General features: G+C 48.2%; 1 protein-coding gene across 5 annotated transcripts in view; it reads left to right on the forward strand.

Annotated features, from left to right (window-relative positions):
• Positions 1-9,510: 9,510 nt before the first annotated feature.
• The window catches only part of LONRF3 (LON peptidase N-terminal domain and ring finger 3), a 49,211-nt gene continuing 35,877 nt past the window's right edge, over positions 9,511-22,844 (forward strand). For 4 of the 5 annotated variants that reach the window (XM_037821292.1, XM_037821293.1, XM_037821294.1 and 1 more), the window contains exons 1-4: positions 9,511-9,740; positions 9,905-11,095; positions 13,973-14,091; positions 16,766-16,888. In XM_037821292.1, the coding sequence (XP_037677220.1) occupies positions 10,297-11,095; positions 13,973-14,091; positions 16,766-16,888 (1,041 nt within the window). In that variant the 5' untranslated portion in view covers positions 9,511-9,740; positions 9,905-10,296. Of the gene's footprint in view, positions 9,741-9,904; positions 11,096-13,972; positions 14,092-16,765; positions 16,889-20,796; positions 20,953-22,844 lie in introns of all 5 variants that reach the window. The other variant, XM_037821296.1, reaches the window with a different exon arrangement.

The following is a 22,844-nucleotide window of genomic DNA, read 5'->3' on the forward strand; positions in this document are numbered from 1 at the left end:
AGTTAGCATAATCCAGGACTTAAGATTTCCTTCAGGAAAGGTGCTGTCTTTCCCCACCTCACTTCCTCTCTCAGTCAACAGAAGTGGCCAAGTTCTTTCCCTTTGCAGACCCGTCATCAGGGCTGGAGTGGAACAGGGGGAGGTACCCAAGGCCACAACCTGAAGAGGTTGCCATTTAATGTTGGGGATGTCAAGGAACACCCCTGGAATACCAGTGCAAAGCTCTTCTTTACAGGCTGGCTCAAATTGACAGCCTTGAGGAAGCCACCTTTCTGTAACTGCTCCCCCTTCCCTCAGGCTATTCTGAATTATGGTGATTTGTGTGCCCATGATTTAGCTTCCCTACAAAAGCACAGGCTCCTTAGGGGGAACATCCAGTCCTTCCTCAAGTTTGTAACACCCAAGGTGACTCTCATAGGGCTTTTCACAAGGTAGGTGTTTGACAGATATTTGTTGAATGAGTCACAAGGGCTTTGGAATCACTATCACCATTAATAGTGTTTCTTTTCCCCCTGCCTGGGGCTCGAATGTTTAAAAAAGGGTCTCAAATTCCCTTTCTTTCTCCAACCCCCTTCCTTCCTCTCTCCCTTTCACTCCCTCCCTCCTACCCCCTCTGTCTTCTCTTTCCTCTCCTGTGAAGCTTTTGCTCTGTGAGGTTTCTACTCTGTGGCAGGATGTGACTCTGCTGTGACTCTGGGTAGGTTGAGGGATTTCACCCTCAGGTGAGACCCCCTTTACACCCTCCCTCCATACAGGAGTGCTTTGGCCCATCCTATTCCACCATGCCATAGCCACATTGGGCCGTGGGAGCTCCCCAAAAAGAAACACCCACGCAGCACAGGAGCACACCTCCTAACAGGCCCCAAAAGCCCGGGGTAGACAGCAGTTCCTCAGGCCCAGCACATCCTGCCACTCGTGGAAGCCACGGGAGAGGTGGGTCCTGTCAGCGGTGCCGATATCTCCAGGACTTGTCTTTGCCTGCCACATCCCAAAGGGCCTGCAAACAGGAGCCCCAGCCCCTGGGAGTGGGGTTGCACGTCAGGGCTCCATCCTTCCTGCTAAGCAGGAACTGCAGCTCTTTTGGGCCTGGGCCAGTTTGCACCGCCAAGGGCCCCTTTCCTCTCGTAGGCTCACCTACCTCATGGGGTTTGAAGCAAGAATAATACCGCCATTATCATCCTCCACATGTGCAAGGCATTGCTGTTCATAGAGCACCTTCTCCATCATCTCACTGATGCCTCAGGATAGGTGCATTAGTTGGGCTTTTCATAAATTGTATTTTCACTTTATTTCTTGTTTAACTTTCCTGTCCTGCTGGTTTCATAACTCAGAGAATTGCCCCTTCCCTCCAAAAAATAAAGTCTTAGCAGTACAGGTATCTCAGAAGAAAACAAATATATATCTTGGTTGACAGCTTGAGTCTGATAACACCAGGCTCAGCAATTATAGGGCAGGGATATACTTCCTGGCCAGCAAACAGAAGAGTTTCGGGGAGAATCCCCATCAACTGCAAGTCTATTATGGAGTCAGAAGCCCATTTTGCCAAACAGATTGATGAGGGGGTGATTATTCAGTGTGAAGATACACATACTTTAAAAGATATTCATAAAATTATTGAAATTGAGTGAGTATGCAATTGTTTGATCTATCCCCTGGGTTTTCAAATACAAGCTTATTGAAAAAGCAAGTAGTTCCATCCCACAACTAATTCATGGCCAATGCCAAGACTTGGGTCCACTCTCTCGAGCCTTGGGCTCTTCATTTGAGTCTCCCTGGGACAAAAGCATTTGCTTACAGGCTCCTCATTAAACATTAAGTGGAATGGAAGGAAAGGGATGACTGGAAGCTCAAGGATATGAAGCCATATTCCATTGATGACCCATTGGTAACTCATATTAACCTGTAAAATGATTATATGCTACAGAAGAGTGGATGGAGAAACATGAATTAAGTTCTATAAAGAGCTGGAAACTTATTTAATAGCATATTCTAGAGGAGTGAACAGGAGAAATAAAAGTGGGAGGCCAGAGCCCTGATCTGATTCTTTCCAGCTGTGGGAACTTGCACCCGTTTTTAAAACCATTCTCAGCATTAATTGCTCATCTTTAAAGAGAGAATGATGCTAACACCTGAGTTACTTACTTTCAAAGGGTCAACTGAGGTCAGCCAATCAATCCCCACATCTGCTTCATTTAATCCTAAATATCTCTTGAAACCCTCTACTTTCTCTATCCTCACTGTTATTTCCTTCATTTACCCTTCAACATGGTCTCCCTCTGGCTTGAATCCTCTTCATTCCATTCTCCACAATGCAGCCAAAGAGATCTTTCTAAATGGCAAACTAGTCACATCACTCATCTGCTTAAAACCCATCAAGAGCTCTCTATTACTCTCAGGATGCACATCCCAACTCCTTACTCTGGTTTATGCTGCACTTCATGATCTGGTGCCATCCTGCCTCTCCAGTCCTATCTCACACTTCCCCTCCCTCTTACATTCTAGGATCCAGTCATAATAAATTAGTGGCTGTTCCCCAGCATGCCAGTCTCTCTCACCTCCAGCTTTTACACTTCTCTCCTCCTCTACTGAGAACACTCAGCACTTTCCAACTCCCCCTTTCTTTCCCCTAACTGTAATTCTGAAGAATTTGGTCCACATTACCTACCTGGAAAGCCCTCCCAGAACCCCCCAGTCTGGACTGCCCCTCTGTGCTCCCCCAGCACCCTGTGCTTCTGTATTCTTAGTACTTATCACCCTGATTGAAACTGCATTTTTCTTTGTTGATCTCTCCCACTCAGTTGTTCAGGACAGTGTCTTACTCATCATTATGTCTCTAGCAGAGCCTATTTAATGAATGATGAATATTTAAATGCTTTGTAAACTGCAACTTTGTAACTGCAAGTGTTAAGTATTATATAATATTAATGTGTTCAGATTAGTTCTTTAGTATTGTTGGCATACTCACCCATTTGATAATAACTAATGTCACATTTCAATTACATCATTCTGGTTTCTTTTTAAGCCCAGTACTAATAAATGCTACCATTTATTGAACACTTAACCTAGGCTAGGCTCTGAGTTATTAATTTACATGTATGATCTCATTTACTCATCATCATAGCAATCTTATGAGCTAGGTCCTATTATAGGCATCTTCCCCATTTTTCAGATGAAGAAAGTCAGGTAGGCTCAAAGAGGTTAAGTAGTTTTCTTAAGTTCACATAGCAAGATTTTGAATCCAGATTTTCTGAGTTTATAAGATCTAAGCCTTGATTCAAACCATCTCCCAGTCCTGCCAAAGTCTTCAGATAATTTTCTTCTAATGGATGTTTGCTGCTTCCCTCCAGATAACCTGCCTTTTATTTCTTCTTCCTCCTAAGACCAGTCTGCTCTGTGCCAGGGTCTCTGGAACCTCCCCATTGGCCAGTGTTCCTAATGGATCAAGAGGGCAGAGCCCAGCCTCAGGCTTCTAGCTCATTTTCCTCCTGGGATGTAAATGCTTCTACTCTCAGCGCAGCCAGCACAGATTTTACTCAAAACAGACAGCAGGTGGCTGTGGATTCCTTCTGTTCTCGGGAATCACATCAGGACTAACTGCACTTTGCATTTTCCATCACTAGTGGCTAATCCCAACAGTGATGTTGGACATCATTATTAATAGGTGAATAAACAGACATAAAGAGAGAGGGGGAAGTGGCTTGAACTGAGTCACATAGCAAAGTTAGAACTCCGAGCTCCCAGCCTCTAACCTCGCCCTGGGCTCTGTCCCACGCACTTGGCAACTCCAGAGACTGGCTCTTCTTTGTACTCTGAGCAACAGACTCCCTGGCTAACCAAGCGGGTCTGACTTGTCTTGCAGAGAAATGAAGCAAAATCTTCCTTGGGATGGTATCACGATCTTTTTGTTTCTGCTAGTTGGCTGGATCCCAGAGTCCCCACTACTTGCTGAATAACCTTGAACATGTCTCTGGGACCTCAGTTTTTCCTTCAGTAAAAGAAAGATAAGAATTACTGACTGCCCCTCCCCACCTCAGGGAACTACAGATGGGGTAAGGGGAAGGATTGGGGTGTACTCCTCCAATCTATTCTGTACCATCCTTTATGGTGCAGAATAGGTGAACCTCAAACCTGGCTGAACATCAGATTCACATGGGTTGCCTTTAAAAATACAAATTCCTGGGCCTTGACCAGCCGAACTTACATGGAATTCTTCTCCCTTTCCCAGTCCACCCAGCCCTCAATATGAATGGAGACCCCCTTGAGTTGAGCAGTCTGGTGGTCTTTCGCTTCTCTATTTAAATCTTCTCCAACCTAGCATAAAGCACACCTTCTCTATGAGATGGGAAGCATTACCATTTGCCCCCCTTTGCACTCTCCTTTGGATGCACTGTTCTCCCAATTTTGGCACTTCTCACATACTGCCTGTTATTTTTACTTAACTGTTTCAAATCTGTGCCTCTTATCTCCTCAGCTAGCTACTGGAGCACAAGGATTGTGTCATATATTTCTATTATTACCCCATTATTATAGCTCCATTAGCATATAGTATATGTTCAATAAATATTGGTTGAATTGATGGACATCTTATAAGTAAGAAATCTGAAACAATTTCTTATTTACTTTTTTGGGAGGCATTCTGTTCATTTGGAGCTTTCTGATCACATGCAAAGAACTCTAAACTAAGAGAAGAGCCCTGGCTGCTAATCCTGACTGTGTCACAAACTCCCATTTTGACCTGCAGCAAGTTACTTGCCTTCTCTAGTCCTTAATTTCCTCATTTGTGAAACCAGGACTGATCCATGAACTTTCTTTAAGCTCTGTTTTTTGGCTACTCCAGATAGCAAGGGGCAGTCTTTTCTGTGTTGATGTCACTGATGCCCATGGTGCCTTTTTTTTCCTTTAAGGACTGCATTTTTGCTGGGCCATTCCCAGTTCATAAACTGGGAAATTCAAATAGTGAGCAAGTAAATGCTTTGGCCAAGCTTCCATCTTAGTATTTGTATGTGTGTGTGTGTATGTGTACGTGCATATGTGTGTGTGTGTGTGGGGGGGGGTTGCTGACTCCTCAACCCAGTTCCCTGGCTTTGACTGACCTCTTCCATTCCAAAGCTATTTAGCCCTTTCCAAGTATAGGACTGTCAACAAATAATTATCTGAATGCCCACTCTTTCCTCTGTGAATGACCCAAGGCAAAGGTATAACATTCCAGCTGAGTTTTCTCTTGTCATTCTGCATACTCCCAGTCAGTCCCAGGATATCCATTGGCATGCTCATTAATATCTGTGCAGATACTATCCTCTGTGGAGCCGATGAAAGACATAAGACACTAGTCTTTGCTTCTACTCTGCCTGGAAAGCCTGTTTAAGAATGTGTGGTGGGAAGATGTATGGAGGGGAGGGTCTGATAGCTAAGTGCTGCTTTGATGTATCTCCAGTACCCAGAGCAGTGCCTTGTACATAGAAGATGCTCAATAAATATGTGAAAATGATGGGCAATGCCATGCTTCTCAAGCTATTTATTTTAGTTGTAAAGCCTTTTTTCAATGAAGCCTTACCTGGAAGCTCAATATATGAAATGAATGAAACAGACACAGCACTGCCCTAGTTGAGGGGAGCTAGGGTTGAGCACTGTCTCTGTCTCCTCTCACCCATAGAGTTTCCTCAGGACAAAGTTTGAAAACTACTGCTGTAGTCAGCTGGAAAGCAGTTAGCACAACCCTAACTCTCTTCCAGGTTAACCACAGCCATGTGGAGATCCTAGCAAAAATAAATGGAGATTTGAAGGTCACGACACTACAAAGGAAATATTTGCATTTGAAAAGATGTTCTCAATCTCCACTCCTTTCTTTCTAGGGAGCAACAATTAGTAAGAGCAGAGGGGAGGGGGTTTTGAGTAGGAGACTTCTGAGTTGGTCCATGAATGTGTATCAATGTAATGTTTGTTTAATTTTAAATAAAAGAAAGAAAGCCACTCTAGCAAAGATTTCTAGCATTCAATAGAAACCCATTTGGTGTTATCTTATAGGCAGTCCTGATTTGAAAATACAATGTAAAACTCCTCAAGGAGTCTGGTCTGTAAGTAGGTGGTGCTGCCTTTTGCACTAGTGTACCCTGCTTTTACTCTGATGGCTATTAACATTCCTGACCAAGTTCATGGTTGGCCTTGGGCATATGGGCACACCACCTGCCAAGAGGGGCTTGCCTGGTAAGAGAGTCCCTGCAGGACTGGGACCCGCTGCCTGACCTGGCCTTCTTTCCTCCACCCACCCTCAATACCACCACCACCACCTCCTCCCCCACTCCCTCCCTCCTCACCCCCGCCCGAAGAGGGCAAGGGAGGGAAATCAATCCAGGGTCCGCTCATTTGTCAAGACGATGACCAAGACTTTTTCTCTCTCGATCAAGCTGCCAGCCTTATTCCTCATGTGCCCCTACCTGCTCCCTCCCATGTCCTGACTACCTTGAAACTAATCTTGCTGCTGTGGGACTGCAGAGAAAAACAATCAGACCATAGAGGGGAAAAAAAAGGAAAAAAATACTTCAGACCTTGACTAGTTTAAATATCAAACTCGCCCCCAATCTCCTTCCCCCCTTTCCTGCTCAACCCTGCTACCAAGGAGCCTGGGCGTCTTCTTCTTTTTTTTAATTCAATTTTATTAAGATATATCCACACACCATGCAGTCATACAAAGCATACAATCAATTGTCCACAGCACCATCATATAGTTGTGCATTCATCACCAAAATTAATTTTTGAACATTTTCATTACCACAGACACAAAAATAATAAGAATAAAAATTAAAGTGAAAAAGAACAATTAAAGTAAAAAAGACTACTGATTGCCGTTTTTTTTTCTTCCCCCATTTTTCTACTCATCCATCCACAAACTAGACAAAGGGGAGTGTGGTCCATCTGGCTTTCCCAATCACATTGTCACCCCTCATAAGCTACATTTTTATACAATTGTCTTCAAGATTCATGGGTCTTGGGTTGTAGTTTGATAGTTTCAGGTATTTACTGCTAGCCATTCCAATTCATTAGAACCTAAAAAGGGTTGTCTATATTGTGCGCAAGAGTGCCCACCAGAGTGACCTCTCAGCTCCCCCTGGAATCTCTCAGCCACTGAAACTTACTTCATTTCATTTCACATCCCCCCTTTGGTCAAGAAGATGCCCTCCATTCCACAGTGCCAGGTCTAGATTCCTCCCTGGGAGTCATATTCCATGTTGTCAGGGAGATCCACACCCCTGGGTGTCAGATTCCACGTAGAGGGGAGGGCAGTGATTTCACCCGCCAAGTTGGCCTAGCCGGAGAGAGAGGGCCACATCTGAGCAACAAAGAGACACCCAGGAGGAGACACTTAGGCACAACTGTAAGCAGGTCCAGCTTCTGAGAGTCTTCTAGTTGGGTAGTTCCTTACCTTCCTCCTCCTCTCTCAGTGCTTACAATCTCCAGTAGCCTAATTACCACAAAGGAAAACATTCTGAGCCAAGTGGTCCTAATAACTACCTCAGGAAATTTCTTAGCCATCCCAGTGAACAACCCTTCTCACTATCATCCAGTGCTTTTCCTCCAACCCACTCCCAGCCCTTCAAAAGCTGGCTATCCTGTTTCCACAAAGTTGAGTTCTACCCTCTCTCCCCTGATATAGCAGCCCCTGAATAAAGTCATCCTTGCCTGTTTAACATTGTCCAGTGCAGTTTTTTCCTTGACAGTGGTCTGGGGAATCAAGGCACATCACCGATCTGCATTTGGAAGACAATTTGGGGTACCAGACATCTAATTTTTAGGCTTGTTGAAGGAATAAACCTCTTGAAATAAGAGGTTTTCATCATTATCCATCTTGTGGCCCTTTTATGTGAACCTCTTTACTTGTGCCACAGACTGTTTCTCCTCATGGGAGCCAGAAGAGACAGGAAGATAATTAGTGCTGGGAACACCATTCAACAGCAAGGGAAACTGAGGGGGTGAAAAATGTTCTGCTCAGGTCAGACAGCAAGACACAGTGGGCACCAGTTTCTCTCCTACTGCCTGGCATGGCTGCCTTCTCTTCACGAGTCCCCTGACTTCCCTATCCTCAAAATCAAGCTGAGGCCTGACCCTGACAAAGATGAGAGCTGTCCAGCTGCCCCTGCCCTTCCACTATTACTGACTTCAGCCCCCCATTCAGGCCAAAACCCACAGCACCTGGACTAGCCATTTGTACTTAAGTAGGTGGAATCACAAAATTGGTCTTAGAAGTGAAGCCACTCAAAGTTAGGGCTGGAGGGGACCCTGAAGATCAGGCGAATCTAAGGTCTGGAGGACTTGCCCAGGGTCTCACTTCAAGTTGTGACAAAGCCAAGTCTCCCAGACAAGTTCTCCTAACTATGCCTCATGTCTTTCTGGCTACATCCTAAGTTCCCTCATTTCATTTCTTGGCATCTTTTTCCCAGTGTGCCAACTTCCCTTCTCCCCTCTCGTTTACTGTCTCACCCAAGGGAAGCTCTAGGGTTCAATTCGCAGTACCTGCTCTCTGGGATCTTGTTATTGATTTAAAGGGTGGACTAATGAGCCAAAGAGACAGTGCCCAGATAAAGCCCACAGTTCCTAGCTCTGAAACACGACTTGATGACTTGATGTCCCTGATATTTGTTCAGAAGTGAAAACGATGGCTCCCAGAGTTTAGGTGACTTGCCCGAGGTCACCTGGTTAAGAAGTAGCCGCAGCAGGAACCACCCATAGGTCTTCATGTCCCTGAGGCAGGGTTCTGTCCAACTACTGATCCTGGCACTGCCCAGAGTCCACAGGAGCCCAGACCCCACCACCCCCACGAAACAGCGTGATCGTGGGGAAGTGAGTTATTACTTGAGATCTCCAAGCCTCCGTCAGCAACTTTGTGCGTATGGCTCCCGTTCGAAGTGTGGGCTTGGGAGGCAGACACTAACAGCGTGTGTGCTTGGTCTACCACCCTGGCCTGCTGGAAGTTCACGGGGCGCCCTCGAGGAACCCCAGTTTTTGTGAGCCAGTCACCACGGCTCATGCCCAGCCCCAACCCTCTCCAGCGCAGCCCCCCATTATGACGCGCCAATATTAGAACTCAGCGCTCCCGGGCGGCGTACCCCGAGGCAGCTCCGCCGTTAGGCTGCGCCAGAATCCGCGGACCTCCTTAGGAGTCGCATTCTAGGCTCGGTCTTCCGCCGGCGATTATCTCATAGCCCCAGAGAACCCCTGAACCCAAGCAGCCCCGGTTCTCACGGCTGCGCCCACAGGGCCTGTGGCCCCTAGGGCCCCGCGTGTACCCAGCGGGGCGCCCGCCATCCGCCCCGGTGTGGATTCCAGCCTTGAGCTGTTTTCCCTATCAGGTCAGGGAGAGAAAGGGTGAGGGAGACGGGCCGGCGAGGTGCCTACCCCCGGGCGGAGCCGACGAGCGCATCCTCTAGGTCAGTCCTTCGCCGCCCAGGCAGCGCCGCCCAACTTCTGCACCCGCCCCGCCCGCCGCTCGGAGCGGCTCCGGGCCCAGGATACCAAGCGCCTTCTGAAAACCGCGCTCACCACCTTTGTGGACTCTCCGGAGAAGGTGGTCAGGGATTCCGAGTGTGGGAAACAGGGTTGGGGCTCCCAGGGCTCACGGCCCGGGGCTGAGGGTATTCTTCCCGGGGACTCTTCCCAACCCGCTTCCCTTCGCAAGCAGCAGCAGCAGCCCCTCAGAGGGCGAGTCCTCGGAGCTCCAGAAGACTCAGCGGACAGTGCGCCTCACGGTACGGGCCTCTTCAGGGAGGGGCGAGGGGTGCGCTAGCGGCGGATGACAGAGGGGACCTGTTTGCTGGCGGGTTTGGAGGTAGGGTTGGTGTGGAGTTTAGAGTTGGTGAAGCCTGAGAGAAGACTGAGTTTTTCTGTTTCTTTTTTCCCCTCTTCCGAAAAGGAACCACTTTGGGAGGGGGAAATAAGGCGGAGTGTAAACACAAACAACCTCAAAAAGAAGCCAAGAAAAGCGAAGCCAAAAGAAGCAAGCGCAACACTGTTACAAAACTGTCTGGTTTTGTAACAATTTCCCTGTCGCCGGCCAATGAGCGGCGTGGCAGCGCGTCACGTGGTATCGTTTTATATAACACTTTGCTGAGACAAGACAGTTATTAGGCGGCGCGGGGCGGCCGGCATGGAGCTCGCGGAGGCGCGGCAGGATCCGGCGCGCGGCGGCACGGCGGTGGTGACAGCCACAGCAACCACTGAAGCAGCCCCGATTTCCTCTTGCCGCGGCTCCCTGCTCCGGGTTCCCAGCTCCTAGACGCCTCTTCCCCGCGCTGTCCCTCTCCCATGGATTCCTTTCAGCCTGGACAGATGCTGAGCTTGGCGGCCGAGCTCGGCAGCAACAACTTAGAGCTGGTAGACCCAGCAGCATCAGCGACCCGCGTAGACGTGGGTCCCCACCCGGAGGCGGCTACAGAGGGCTCCGCATCCCCATCGTCGCGGGAGCCGGAGTCGGAGCCTCCTCGGGCTTCGATGTCTGAGTGCAAAGTCCTGCTCACGCAGGCCGACGCCCTGGCGTCCGGGGGGCGCCTCCAGGAAGCCCTCGAAGTATACAGACAGGTCTCGGAGCGGCAGCAGCTGGTGGCCGAGCAGCTGGAGCAGCTGGTAAGCTGCCTGGCCGAGAACGTCCCGCAGCGTGAGGCGCTAGCGTCCCCGGACGGCGGCAGTGCGACGGGCTGCGCGGTGGCGGCGGAAGAAGCAGGGTCGGCAGCGGCCACCGAGGTATGGGACGGCTTTAAGTGCCGGAAGTGCCATGGATTTCTGTCAAACCCCGTGTCCTTGTCGTGCGGCCACACCTTTTGTAAACTGTGCTTGGAACGCGGGCGGGCGGCCGACCGGCGCTGTGCGTTGTGTGGGGTCAAGTTCTCCGCCTTGATGGTGGCCACAGGGCGGGGGTGCGGGACCCGGCGGGCTGGGCAACAGGCCCCACCGCCGCTGCGGGTCAACGTGGTGCTCAGCGGCCTCCTGGACAAGTTGTTCCCCGGCCCGGCGCGGGCGTCGCAACTCCGGCACGAGGGCAACCGGCTGTACCGCGAGCGCCAGATGGAGGCAGCGCTGCTCAAGTACAACGAGGCAGTTCGTCTAGGTGAGCCCACCGCGCCGCTGGGCAGTGCCCAGGGCGGAACTGGACCCCAGTGAGCAAGGGGAGAGGTCGCGATGCCAGGGGCCGGAGAAGGAAGTGGGGAAGGAGATGGGGGGCATGGACCAGGGCGGAGGAGGGTGCGGGGAGACGGGGAGAAGGATGGTGGCAGGGGTGGGGAAGAGGGCTTTCTGGGGGTTCGGTCTTTTTCTCTGTCTCTTTCTTTTTCTCTGTCTCTCTATGTCTATCTCTATTCTTGCTCTTTTTCTCTGTTCTCTGTTCTGTTCTCTTCTGTGTCTCTGTGTCTCAGTCTCGTTTGTCACCCTGTTTCTCTTTTTCTCTTTCTCTTCGCATTTGTTTCACTCTGTTTCGGTCTTGCTGCGTGTCACCGTCTGTTTCTCTCTGTTGCTCCTTCTGCCTCGCCCTCTGCATACCCGGGTTCCCTCTTACACCTGCCCTCACTTTCTCCTCCAGGAGAGTAACTTCGCGCCCTTCCCACACTCACGCCCGGTCCTCTGGGCACTTGCCAATCCGAGATGTCGGGTCAGTGCCCGCACCTCCCCCTCCCGCCCGGCCCCGGGCCGCCGCTGCCGCTGGGAGTTGTCCCTTCCGGGGCCGCGGCTCCCTGTGGGGTGGGTCCTGCGTGGAATTAGGTCAGGAGAGCACTGGTTGCATAAGGGCCGCGAGCGGGCCGGGTCGGGCGGCCCCTCCTCCGCGCGGGCGGGCGGGATTGTGTAATGGCTGAGGTAACTGAAGTGGGCCACGCTCGCCTCAGAAACCATCCCGCGAGCGTGTGCGGGGCGGGGGGGGGGTGTAGGGGGGGAGGGAAGCTCTCGCGCCCCGCTGCCCTGTGACTCATTGTCACCGCTTCCTATCACACGGTCCTCGGCTGAAATAGATGCCCCCCCTCACCCTGCCGCCTGCCTGCAGCCTGTGCCCTCGCCTCGCACTGAAACCCGCCAAGTCCAGCGGGAGGAAACCGGGCCTGGCAACCGCTTCGGGGACCGTGTGCTGGCTATAGAGTGGTAAGGGGGCACGCCTCTGCCCCACTTTACCGTGCCGTTTCTGGAGAGGGATGGGTGGGTTCTGCGGCTTCAAGGGCAAAGCAGGCAGTTCCACGCCCCCAGCTGGGCTATGGGCGTCTGCCCGAGCCCCCCCTTTAGGGAGCTGCTTGCACCCTCCCATTCCTGGACCCGGGAAGTGGCCGCTGAGCCGCGGGCCGGTATCGCCCTGCTCGGGCCAGTTGCCAGGAGCTTGGTCTGCGAGGTGCGGTGTCTGGTGAAGCGTGGTGCCCAGAAGCAGGGCTGGGCAGACAGGGCTCTGGGATCCGAGGGTGCCCTGGGCCTGACTGATAGTTGGAGGAGGGGGCAGGATGGAGTAGCCACGTTTTGAATCTCCACCCAACCTTGCAACAGGTAATGGGGGGGCAGGGATGAGGGCTGACTGAACAGAACTGGCAACTGGGGGAGCAGGGCACTGCTGCCCAGCCCCCCCCCCCCCCACACACACACCCTGTCTGCCCAGGCAGGGCAGACTTTGAGCTGCCACTGGCCTGGGGGTGTGCTGCAGAGGAGAATGGGCAGAAAAGACTATAAACTCTTTGCTAATGTCATAAAAGCAAGTAATGGGCCCCCAAGAAAGCTCTGGTCAACCCCCCCCCCCACACACACACAAACAAACAAACAAGAAAGCCTGCTGCAGCAACAGAAGCTGGTGCATAGCCCTTAAGGGAAAGCAGGGCAATATGAATGAGACAGATGGAGACCATTTAAGCCCAGACTCCCAAGGGAGGTTCCATTCCTTTCAGCCATTCCCTAAAAACCAGGAAAGCCACTTCCTGCCCTTTCCCTCCTCTTTTGCTGCTGCCTCCACTTCCTTTACCCAGGAGGTTCTTCCTTGCACTTTTGTTAATCCCCTCAGCTCAGTCAGGGTGAAAATATCAAGACCGATTTCTAGAAGAATAAGAATTTCCCCAACAGAGAGTATCTTTGTGCTGCAAGATGGTCAGTGTCTCCTTCTAATTCTAACTACTGTGTTCCCCTTCAGAAAAAGGAACCTGTCCCCCACTACAGCTTTAATGTCCTGCCACTTAGCAATGACTCTGACCAGCTGGTGGTGTGACTTGACCAGATGCCTTTCTCTCTCTGTGCTTAATTTTTCCCCATCTGAGGAACTGTGTGGGTTGAAAGTGACGATCTCTAAATACCTGTCCAGCCCTGGCATCCAGTGATTCAGAATTGTTGGTGAGAGTTGGAAATGAATTTCCTAGGCTTGTTCCCAGAATTCTTATCCAGGTTCATTCACATTTGGCCATCAGTGATGAGAGGATGGAGCCTTGCAAATGCATTAACATTTTCTCCTGGGAAACTTCATATATGCTGGGCTTTGTAGATAGAGGTGTCGTTAATATCACCAGTCATCCCACCTAGGGACTAACTTGGACTTGTCTTCCTGGTGACTGAGATAGGGTCATATCTGACCACCCCCTTTTCTGCCCTCCCTGACCTGTTTCATTGTTGGTAATACCTCACTCAGAAGTCACACTGTCAGGCACTAGCCATGCATAACCATGAAGCAGGTGCCAGGGTTTCCTCTATGTCAAAGTCTCTAGTGTGTCACTGACACCACAGGCCACCTGAATAACTGCTTGAGGGAGGGGAATAAAAATTGCTTCTTTGCGGTTGGGGAAGCTCAGATCCAGAGTGACTGGGTTGGGGGGATGTGGTAGGCAGGGCAATATTAGGGCTGGAAATTGAACCTAACCCTTTGGATCCCCAGTAGAAAAGTCCTAGATAACTTGCTATTTTCTCAAGATCCAGCCTCATACAGGACTTATGGACTTATACCTGGGGTCATTAATGAAGGTTTTTCTCCTCTTGGCAGCTCCAAATGACCACTTGCTTTATAGCAACCGATCTCAAATTTATTTCACCTTGGAGTCTCATGAGGATGCTCTGCATGATGCAGAAATAGCATGTAAGCTCTGCCCAAAGGGTTTTAAGGTAAGTATGGGAAGGGGTTGCATTGTAGACAGAAAGGGCTGTCTCCTTGGGGTCTGAGGGCACTAGAGTGCAGGCAGAGCAGGGAGAAGGCTTAGGCCTCTCCCAGGATGCCAGGATGCGAACTGTCACTTTCTGCATCCTGCCTGGCCTCAGGACTGGCCTCTGGCCACATATCAATATTTTGTTTAGAAGACTAGATTTGAGCCTTGGCTCTACTACTTGCAAACTAAGTGACTATGGGGAAGTCGCTTCACTCTATGAACCCCAAGTGTCCTTGTTTGCAAAACAAGGCTATTGCTTGTTGCTTTACGGGGTTGCACTTAGGATCAAATGTGAGCATGGCTAAGAGGATAGTCTGCAAGCTACAAAGCTTGCTGGGTCTTAGTGTAGTGCTCTTTCTATACAACTCCAAGATGCCTTCCTTGGAAAGCCAACTTATCCAAGTCCAGGTCCATGATTCATTATCTGAATCTCATGGGGCCAGATGTGTTTCAGAATCCAGAATGCTTCCGATTTTAGAAAGACCATGTATTTAGATAACACCCTCAGTGAGCTCTGGATGGTACCATGTAATCAAGAAACTTATATGAAAATTCACATTAAGTTAGATAAAGACTTAAAACACTTTACATCAGTTGAGATCAGGTTTTGCCTTCTAGAGTTTTGATGTCAAGCTTATGAAAATACTAGATTATCAGAATTTTTGGATTTGGGAACTTTAGATAAAGGATTGTAGACTTGTATACATTGCCATTAGTGCCATGGTGACTCTCAAATGTTTCTTTCATTAGAAGGTCTTCATGGGGGTGATGGATTAATGTGCTTTGTTTCCCAAGGAAAACATTTACAGTTTAATAGAAGTCACTAATGTCTTAAATCAAAGGAGCTTGAGTGGGGGCATTTCAGGCCTTGTAGCAGTGCAAGCCAGGGAGCTGGCCAGGAGTAAGAGGACTCCTTTTGCACCTTCTACTGTTCCTACCCTAAGCCTCAGGTGAGGGCCTTGATAGCAACTTGGGAAGCAGGGCTGAGAGTCAGTGGACTGTTTGGGATGAAATGGGAGAAGTGACTCCCACGGTGAAGGAAGGGTTGATGGAAGTATTAAGCTGGAGCTTCATTTCTTCATAGTGCTGGGGTAAGGAGGGTTCTTTGGGACTGAGAAAAGACCCTTTGGATAAGCCGATGTATATAATACAAAAACCACTTCATACCCTGCTTTGCGTACTTCCCACAATTTCTATGTGAAATGCCCCTATGGAAGGGGTTTGCCTTGCAGCCCCATTCCAGCCATTCAGCCAGGGCTCATTGGTACTCAAAAAACCCTGTGGGTAGTACAGCTTTCAATGGAGTGAGCTTGTGGCCCTGAACAGGTGGAGTATATGGGTTGCCACTTGGTGTGATTAGTGGGACCCTAGAGTTCTTGCCAGTCTCCCAACACTTAACCCCTCCAGTTGTCCAGAAATGTCATTCAAGCCTTATCTCCAAAAGACCTCTGGTAAACAGTGCTGGGAAGAGCAGCAAGGGAAGCCATTAGCTTCCATGTATCAGCCAAGATTAAGTTCCTGAAGGAGGATAGGGAACATTCGGAGAGGTCCCCAAGAGCTATGGAGTAGGGGCCACTGCTCAAGAAGGCAGATCCCAGTCAATTCCTGTAGCCAGGCTGGAACCTGAGGGTACGGGGGCCTGCAGAGGCATGTTGGAAGGGGAGGCAGGTGGTACCCAGCAGCAGCAACCTGGCCCTTTTCATTCACTAAGTTTGACTTAGGGTCAGCCCTGGAGGCAAAGGAGCAGGCCACTGAGGGGCAACCTAGATGACTCAAGAGAAATGGCCTCCAAGCCAAGTTGCAAGTGGCCACCTGTTCCAAGGCCCAAAGAAAGAACTGCCCTCTCCCCTTTGTTTCCTTCTTCACATCCCCCTTCCCCAGGATGTTCCTCTAGAGTTTCTCTCCCAGGGTAGTTGGCCTTGGACCCTGAAGAACCCTAAAACTTCTTTATACTTTTTAAAGATTTGGTGAAGGAGCAGAAGTGACCTGAGTGTCCAGTAGAGAAAACATTTGCTCAACCTCTGGGTATCCCTCTAGGAGGCAGTTTGCTTTGAGGGGAAGAGCATTCTGGGAGTTGTAAGACCACAGTTCTGGCTCCAGCTTTGCCAGTAGCTAGCTTTGAAGTATTGGAAAGGTCATGTCCCTTCTCTTGGACCTTTTCTGAAATATGATCAGTAAATATAGGTGGTCCCTACTACTAGGCCTCTGCTTGACAGACTAGCTAAGAGGAAGGCATCACATAGGGGCAGATCCTGAAATCTAGTTAGTGTGTGGTCAGTGAGGGTACTTGCTAAATTTGGTGATTCCTCCAATACATTGGGGGTGAGTGGGTGGGTAGTATAGCACAATGGGTAAAATTATGGGCTTGGTATCAGTCAGTCTCAAGTTCAAATCCTGATTCTAAAATTTACTGGCTTTGTTGCTTTGAGCAAGTCACTTTTCTGGGTTTCAATGTCCTCTTCCTTAAAAACAGGATTCAGAATAGCTATCTAAGTTATAGGGCCATAGATAAGATGGTTCTTTTAAAATATTTAAAGTATAATAGTGAATACTGTATTTAGCTGTTATTATTAATAGTAGTATCCTTAATAAGATGAATAAGAAAGAGATTGAAAACTCATGTTTTCTTCCAGGCACACTTCCGCAAAGCGCAAGCCCTAGCCACCCTAGGCAAGGTAGACGAAGCACTAAGGGAATTTCTATATTGTGTATCCCTCAATGGAAAGAACAAGAGAGCAAGATCTGAAGCACAAAGGGTGAGTTGAAATGACACCAGGGTCTGGCTGCCTAATGGGCTTCTATATCTTTGTCTTCTCCAGGGAGGGGAGTGAGGGTACTGCCCTCCCTGGCCTTTGGGGCCCTGAGTGGGTGGCTCTCTGAGATAAGGGGACAGGAGGGAGACACGTGTTCCAACTGACTGCCCAGAAACATCCTCTTCCTGGTATGTACAATCAGATTGGGCAGTTTCTGCATTTTTGTAGGAATGTTCTTGCTGCTTTGACTCGGGGTCTGAACTCTCAGTGTGATACCAAACAAAACAAAACAAAGTAAGTTAGTATGGGGATGGAGGCTAACGGAGGAGATTCTGGATGTTAATGAGAGATCTGGGGTGTGGAGCCACCTGTAGTTGTATAACTTCTCTTTGTCTGGGTCACCTCTTCACCAGTCACACAGGGCAGTCAGCTCTTGGGACGGGACCTTGGTCCCCATCTCCCTTGCCATACACAGAATTCCAACCTTCAGTTACTTTGCTAGAAATAAAACACATACACTCTCTCACAAATGCAAGTCTTATATTATATTATATTATGTTATATTCCAAAATATCATCCCACCTCTTGGGTCCCAGTGGAATGCAATTGTTATAAAAAGTTGCTTGAAATATTGGGAGCATTAGCGAAGGCTCAAGCATCTTCAGTTCAAGGACTTTGTTGCTTATTGTTTTTGCAATTTTCTCTCACAGTGTCTGCCTAACTGGTCTGGGAGTTGGGTCTTGACAGTCAGTAGTCTTCTCTATTCCCCTTGTGTCCTTCCCTCCAGCCCCCCACCTCGCACCCTGATTCACTACCATGCCCCAAGTGCTTCTGTTCCAGTGTGGTTTGGCAGAGCAGTGTCTAAAGATGCTGAGCAAGAGAAAGGACTGGTTTCTAAAGTCTCCAGAAAGGAATCTTGAGCAAAATCAGTGGATGAGGGGAATCTGTACTCTCAATTTTCTACCTGTTACAGAGAATTTGTTTCTGGGGAAGTTGTTTTGATTTGGTTTGGGCATATGGACAAGCGTTCTTGAGAGGAGCACAGGTGGGATAGAGTTGTTCCAAACTCTGGACCCTTCCCCAAACTTAGGTATTGTCCATGGTGAGAGTAGTAGTAGTAATAATAATAATAGGTAACATTTTTTAAGCATTTTGTATGCATTAGGCACTGTGTTAAGTGCTTTATTTGGAAGATATATTTTAATCCCCACAACATGCCCATGAAGGCAGGTACTGTTATTTACTCCATGTTACAGGTTAGACAGATGAGGAAGCTGAAGCTTGGTGACTTTCTCAAGGCCACACAGCTAGCGATTGATGGAAAAGCATTCAAACCCATCTGTGTCTGCTTCCAAAGCTTTTTCTCTTAGCCTTTCCAGCTTCCTGCTGTCCCAGGAGGACATGACAGAAGTCTTAGCACTTATTGGTTGGGCTAGGTCAAGCATAGCAATGGAACTATCCAATTCTGGAATGGACAAAGGCAGTTAGAAGAACCTTGACTTTGGGAGCAGTGTGCAAGAGTCAACAGAGGCAGGTCTCAATCCATGGGTGAGTGTTTTCTTTACTCCTGTTTGTCTGTTTCCTACTTGGTCTGAGAGACTCTGGTATCATCATTTGGGCTGACCTCTTTCTCCAGCCCCGTTTTATAGACCAGATGGTTCATTTCTACAATGGCCTAATGGATGGAACAAGGCATTGTACAAAACTCTTGGAGACCCAAAGTGACATAAGCCACAGTCTCTGTCCTCAAGAAACTTCCAATCTTGATAATCGTTAATTCAAATATCAGACAATACAATCAAGTATATGTCAATGTCAAGTGTTATAGGAGTTCGGAGATTAGAGCAAGGATTTAGAGGCTAATTTCCACTGAATATGATGAGGGCATGACAGCCATTTAAGAGCACTGAGGGCCCTCAGCTGTGCTTATTTGCTGGATTGTTCCAATTTCAGGCTAACTATTTGACAGAGATGATCCAGGTTCACTTAGCATTAATTCGCTGCCTTAGACACACAGTCCTGAGTTTCTTTTTAATGTTTGCTTTTACCTCAGTTTTTTTTTTTCCTTCTTGACTCAGTTGGGCTTTTCCAAGACTGACACAGTGGAATTGACTTTCATTCATGTGGAATGATCATTCTAACTGAGAGTTGTCCTCAAGTTTTGTTTTCCAAAGCCATTGAGAAGGTCTAGAGAGAGATCTTAAGTAGTAGAGGGAAGAAGAGAAGTGCTGCTATTTCTGCTTTGTTTCTTTTGATTTCTCCCCTCTGCCTCCTTTTCTTCCTGCCACCCTCTCCCCATTGATCCTTGTACCTTGGGATGCTATGTGGCTGCCACTGAAGGGCATCACGCTTTCTTTGGGAGAATTCCTGGAAGACTGCCTCAAAAATGGGTGGGTCCTGTTGGGCCATGCAGGAGGGCTTCTGAGGGCCAACTTTGGCCCCTGTGGAGAAAAGACCTCTGAAAACTGGCATTTCTGGCCCTGGGTGCTGTGAGTGCTTCAGCATGTCACTCCTTTGCCAACTTATACCTGGAAAGTGGGTTTCCCAGAGCTGGAAGGAAAGAGAAGGCTCTGTCTGGGGACTTTGGTTCTTAATTCAATTGCACTTAATTCAATTCAATGTGATGAGTCTTTATTGGTCATCTGTTATGTGCACCCCAAAAGTCTGCCATTTGGTTTGAAAGAAATACATCTGTGACACAATTCAAGGATATCAAAAGATTGTGTAACATAAGATGCCACATTATGGTACAGCAGGGAACATGAAAGAAGAGATCAGGCAGGCTGGAGTAGTAAGGACAGGCAACACTTGAGCTGATTGAGCCTGACAAGCTGAGCAGGGTTTGGCATCTGAAGGAACATCAGGAAGGAACTGCTGGGGATCAGCAAGGGAACAAATCAAACCAAAGAGAGTCTGGTGTTCTGTCATATTCCCTTGATCAGTGAATACCCTGACTGTGTAACCTGAGCAAGAAGGTGGTGCCTCCTTAGTGGGTCTCCAGACACTCCAAACACTGTAGGGGCTGCTCAGTGGTAGTTTAAAAACTTTAAATATAAATACTTCAGTATATTTTATAAGGCAAGTGACCTGCCCTCCTTGTGTTAAATGTGTTATGTATGTTATGTCTCATATATATATATATATGTATATATGTGTATGTGTGTGTGTGTGTATATATATATATATATAAAATCAGAAATAGTCTAGAAACTGCCTGCCCCCTAATACTTGATACTTGAACTTATCTGACCGAATTATAATTGGGTAGGAGAGGCAGGGGGAAGAGAGGAAGGTTGGGTTCTAATTTTCCTACCACTTCACTGCTCAGGTCCCCACCTTTGAAGGGATTAATGATCCAGGGGTGATGGCTGGGGGAGGAGGTGGGGCAAAACGGTTAGGCAGAGAAAAGAAACAGTGAGGAACCTAGGAGACATCTGTAGATTTCTATGCACTGGGGTGTTATGGATATAACTCCAGGTGCCCCAGCTGATGTCTCCCCTAATTTCACTTGAACTCTCTGTCTCTTTCCTCCTAGATGGGTATAAAAATCCCACTGCAGATATCTCTGTGGAATGGTAGCACCCAGAGTGGTGGTTCTTAACCTTGACTAGGTAACAGAGGCATGCCTAGTAGTGCCTTTTAAAAATCCCGATTACTGGGCCCTACTTCAGACCTGGGGCAGGGCTAGGGTGGGAGTTAGAAAGCTGGATTTTTCACAAGCTCCCCAGATGATTCTGATGCACACTGAAGCATGAGGACCCCTGCCCTGGCCTGTCAGGGGACTCTGGTCCAAGGCTTCCTCCCTGGAGTTTTGCCCTGCAAGCTGTGCCCTCTACCCCTTCCCACCCCTCCCCCTTTCACCTGAGCACCTGTAAAACTTAAGTAGTGAAGTCTTCTGTTTTATGTCACAGCTTCTCCTTAGTTTCTTTACACCATCAGTCCCGGGGGATTCTCAGGAACATTCTCCCGATATCCTGAAGCTGTTGGCATCTCACCCTAGATTAAAGGAACAAGTAGAGTCAATGGCTACTGAAGGCACCAGCCATAATCTACCAAAGTTGTCACAGGTAAAACTCAACTCACCCAGCTCGCTCGTGACGCTTGTTTGGCTAGTTTGTGGGCAAACATGGGGAGTGAGCCCTACGTCCCCTACTCCAGTTGCTGAGAAAGAAGAAATGGAGTCACTAGTTGCTTGTGTTCTTTGCTGAGAAGCTTATTTCTTAAAGGTAAAAAATGTGAATTTTGGCCATGGTACGGGGGTTACTTATTAATTTTATTTTTAAGTTCTTGGTCAGATCCAACCAAGAGATGGATGACAGAACCAGAAAGGTATTGGCCCACTTCCCTTGGAGCCGTACAGTTGGGGTGGGTTTATCAGTTTAGGGGCAGAGCCTGGGAAGAGGGCCTGGCAGCTGTTCCTTTCCTGCTTTATGTTTGTTCAAGCTATTGGCCTTTCAGTGCCAGTTGAGATCTTTGTGCAAAGATAACTCCATCTGATCCCCAAGCAAAGGTAATGTCATATTCCTGTACTGTGCCTTACACGTAAGAAGGTTTCCAATACATATTTGTAGTGGACAAGAGGGAAGAGATTTGGGAAGGGTGTTGAGTTGAAGTTCCTAGGAGGAAGACGGATATTTGTGCCTTTCTCTAGAAACAGGGGAACACAGCCATGGAGAGATGGGCTGGCTTTCCCAGCAGAATGAAAGTGGTCAGAAGTCCAGACTTGAAGGCAGAGTTTAGTGACTTTGGTAGTCTCCCTTCCATTTGTGCCCTCTGTACTTCCCCTCTATGTAAGCCCTGAGCTCTTAGTGGCTTCGTGGATGTCCTGACAGGTGGAAATCTTGACATTTTCCCAGCTTCTCTCCTTGATCTGGTGAAGGAATAAAATACAGGTGTGCCTTAAAAAAATAAGACAGAACTTAGAGGATCTCCTGAAATCAGAGAACCGCTAGTGCATTTCAGTAATTGTTGGAGATCATTATTACATGATTGAAAACACTAATACTGAACAGAAGTGCCTGGAGTGGCTTCTAATTGCAGCTCAATTCAAAATGAAGAAAAATAGCACTCCTGGCATTCCAGTGTGAGTCAGCTGGGAAAAGGGGATTAGATTTCCACCCAAACTTTGCTTTGCGATGCAGTGTACTCTTGTGTGGACAATGCCTTGGGCTCATGGAAAGTTGAGAATGTAGTATTGCTGTAGTTCTGAATAAAACCTGAACTCCCCAGGTTAGAGACAGAAAGCCCACATCCTTTTCCTCCTCATCTTGTTTTCTTCCAACTGTACACTCCCCATTTTTCATCTACCTACCATTTATTTTGGTAGGGGTTGGAGGAGAAACAACAACAAGAAAATTTTGAGCCATGGAGTGTGGATTTAGATTAGAGAGGGATTCTGTTAGGTAGATCTGCATAAACATGTTATCAGTGGATTTATTTCTAGATCCATTTTCAAATATCCCTTTCCTGGACAGAAATTCTTTAATAGGCTAGGGACAGTATTGATTGTTTTGCCTGATAATTTTGTAACTTTTTCAGACTTTCCACCCAAACTCTATTAAAAGGAATTGTTTTTCCCTAGTTCACTTGACCAGTGTCACATATAGGTCTGGGGCTTGAGAAAACAAACCTGTGCCAAAGACTCACCAAAAGTCCCTTTGGAGTTGGAAATTGAGGATTGCTGATGGCCTAGAATGGCAGTGAGTGTGGGAGGAAGTATCGAGTGACAGGTTCTATTCCCCCTGCATGCCCTGGTTTCCCTAAAATGGTAACTGGAAAATGATTTGGATAGGAGGGGGTCTGGTGCGATACCTTGCATTTCTCCCCTTTACCACTCCCCAAGGATTTCCTCCCACCTTTATAGCCTTGCCTCGGGAAATTCCACACCTCCACCCAAGCTGGGAGTGTCTTTGCTGCAGATGCTGTGTAGACAGGAAGTGGAAAGTATGACTTACGTCTG

Source organism: Choloepus didactylus, chromosome X, assembly GCF_015220235.1.
Source record: "Choloepus didactylus isolate mChoDid1 chromosome X, mChoDid1.pri, whole genome shotgun sequence".
NCBI classification, from domain to species: Eukaryota; Metazoa; Chordata; class Mammalia; order Pilosa; family Megalonychidae; genus Choloepus; species Choloepus didactylus.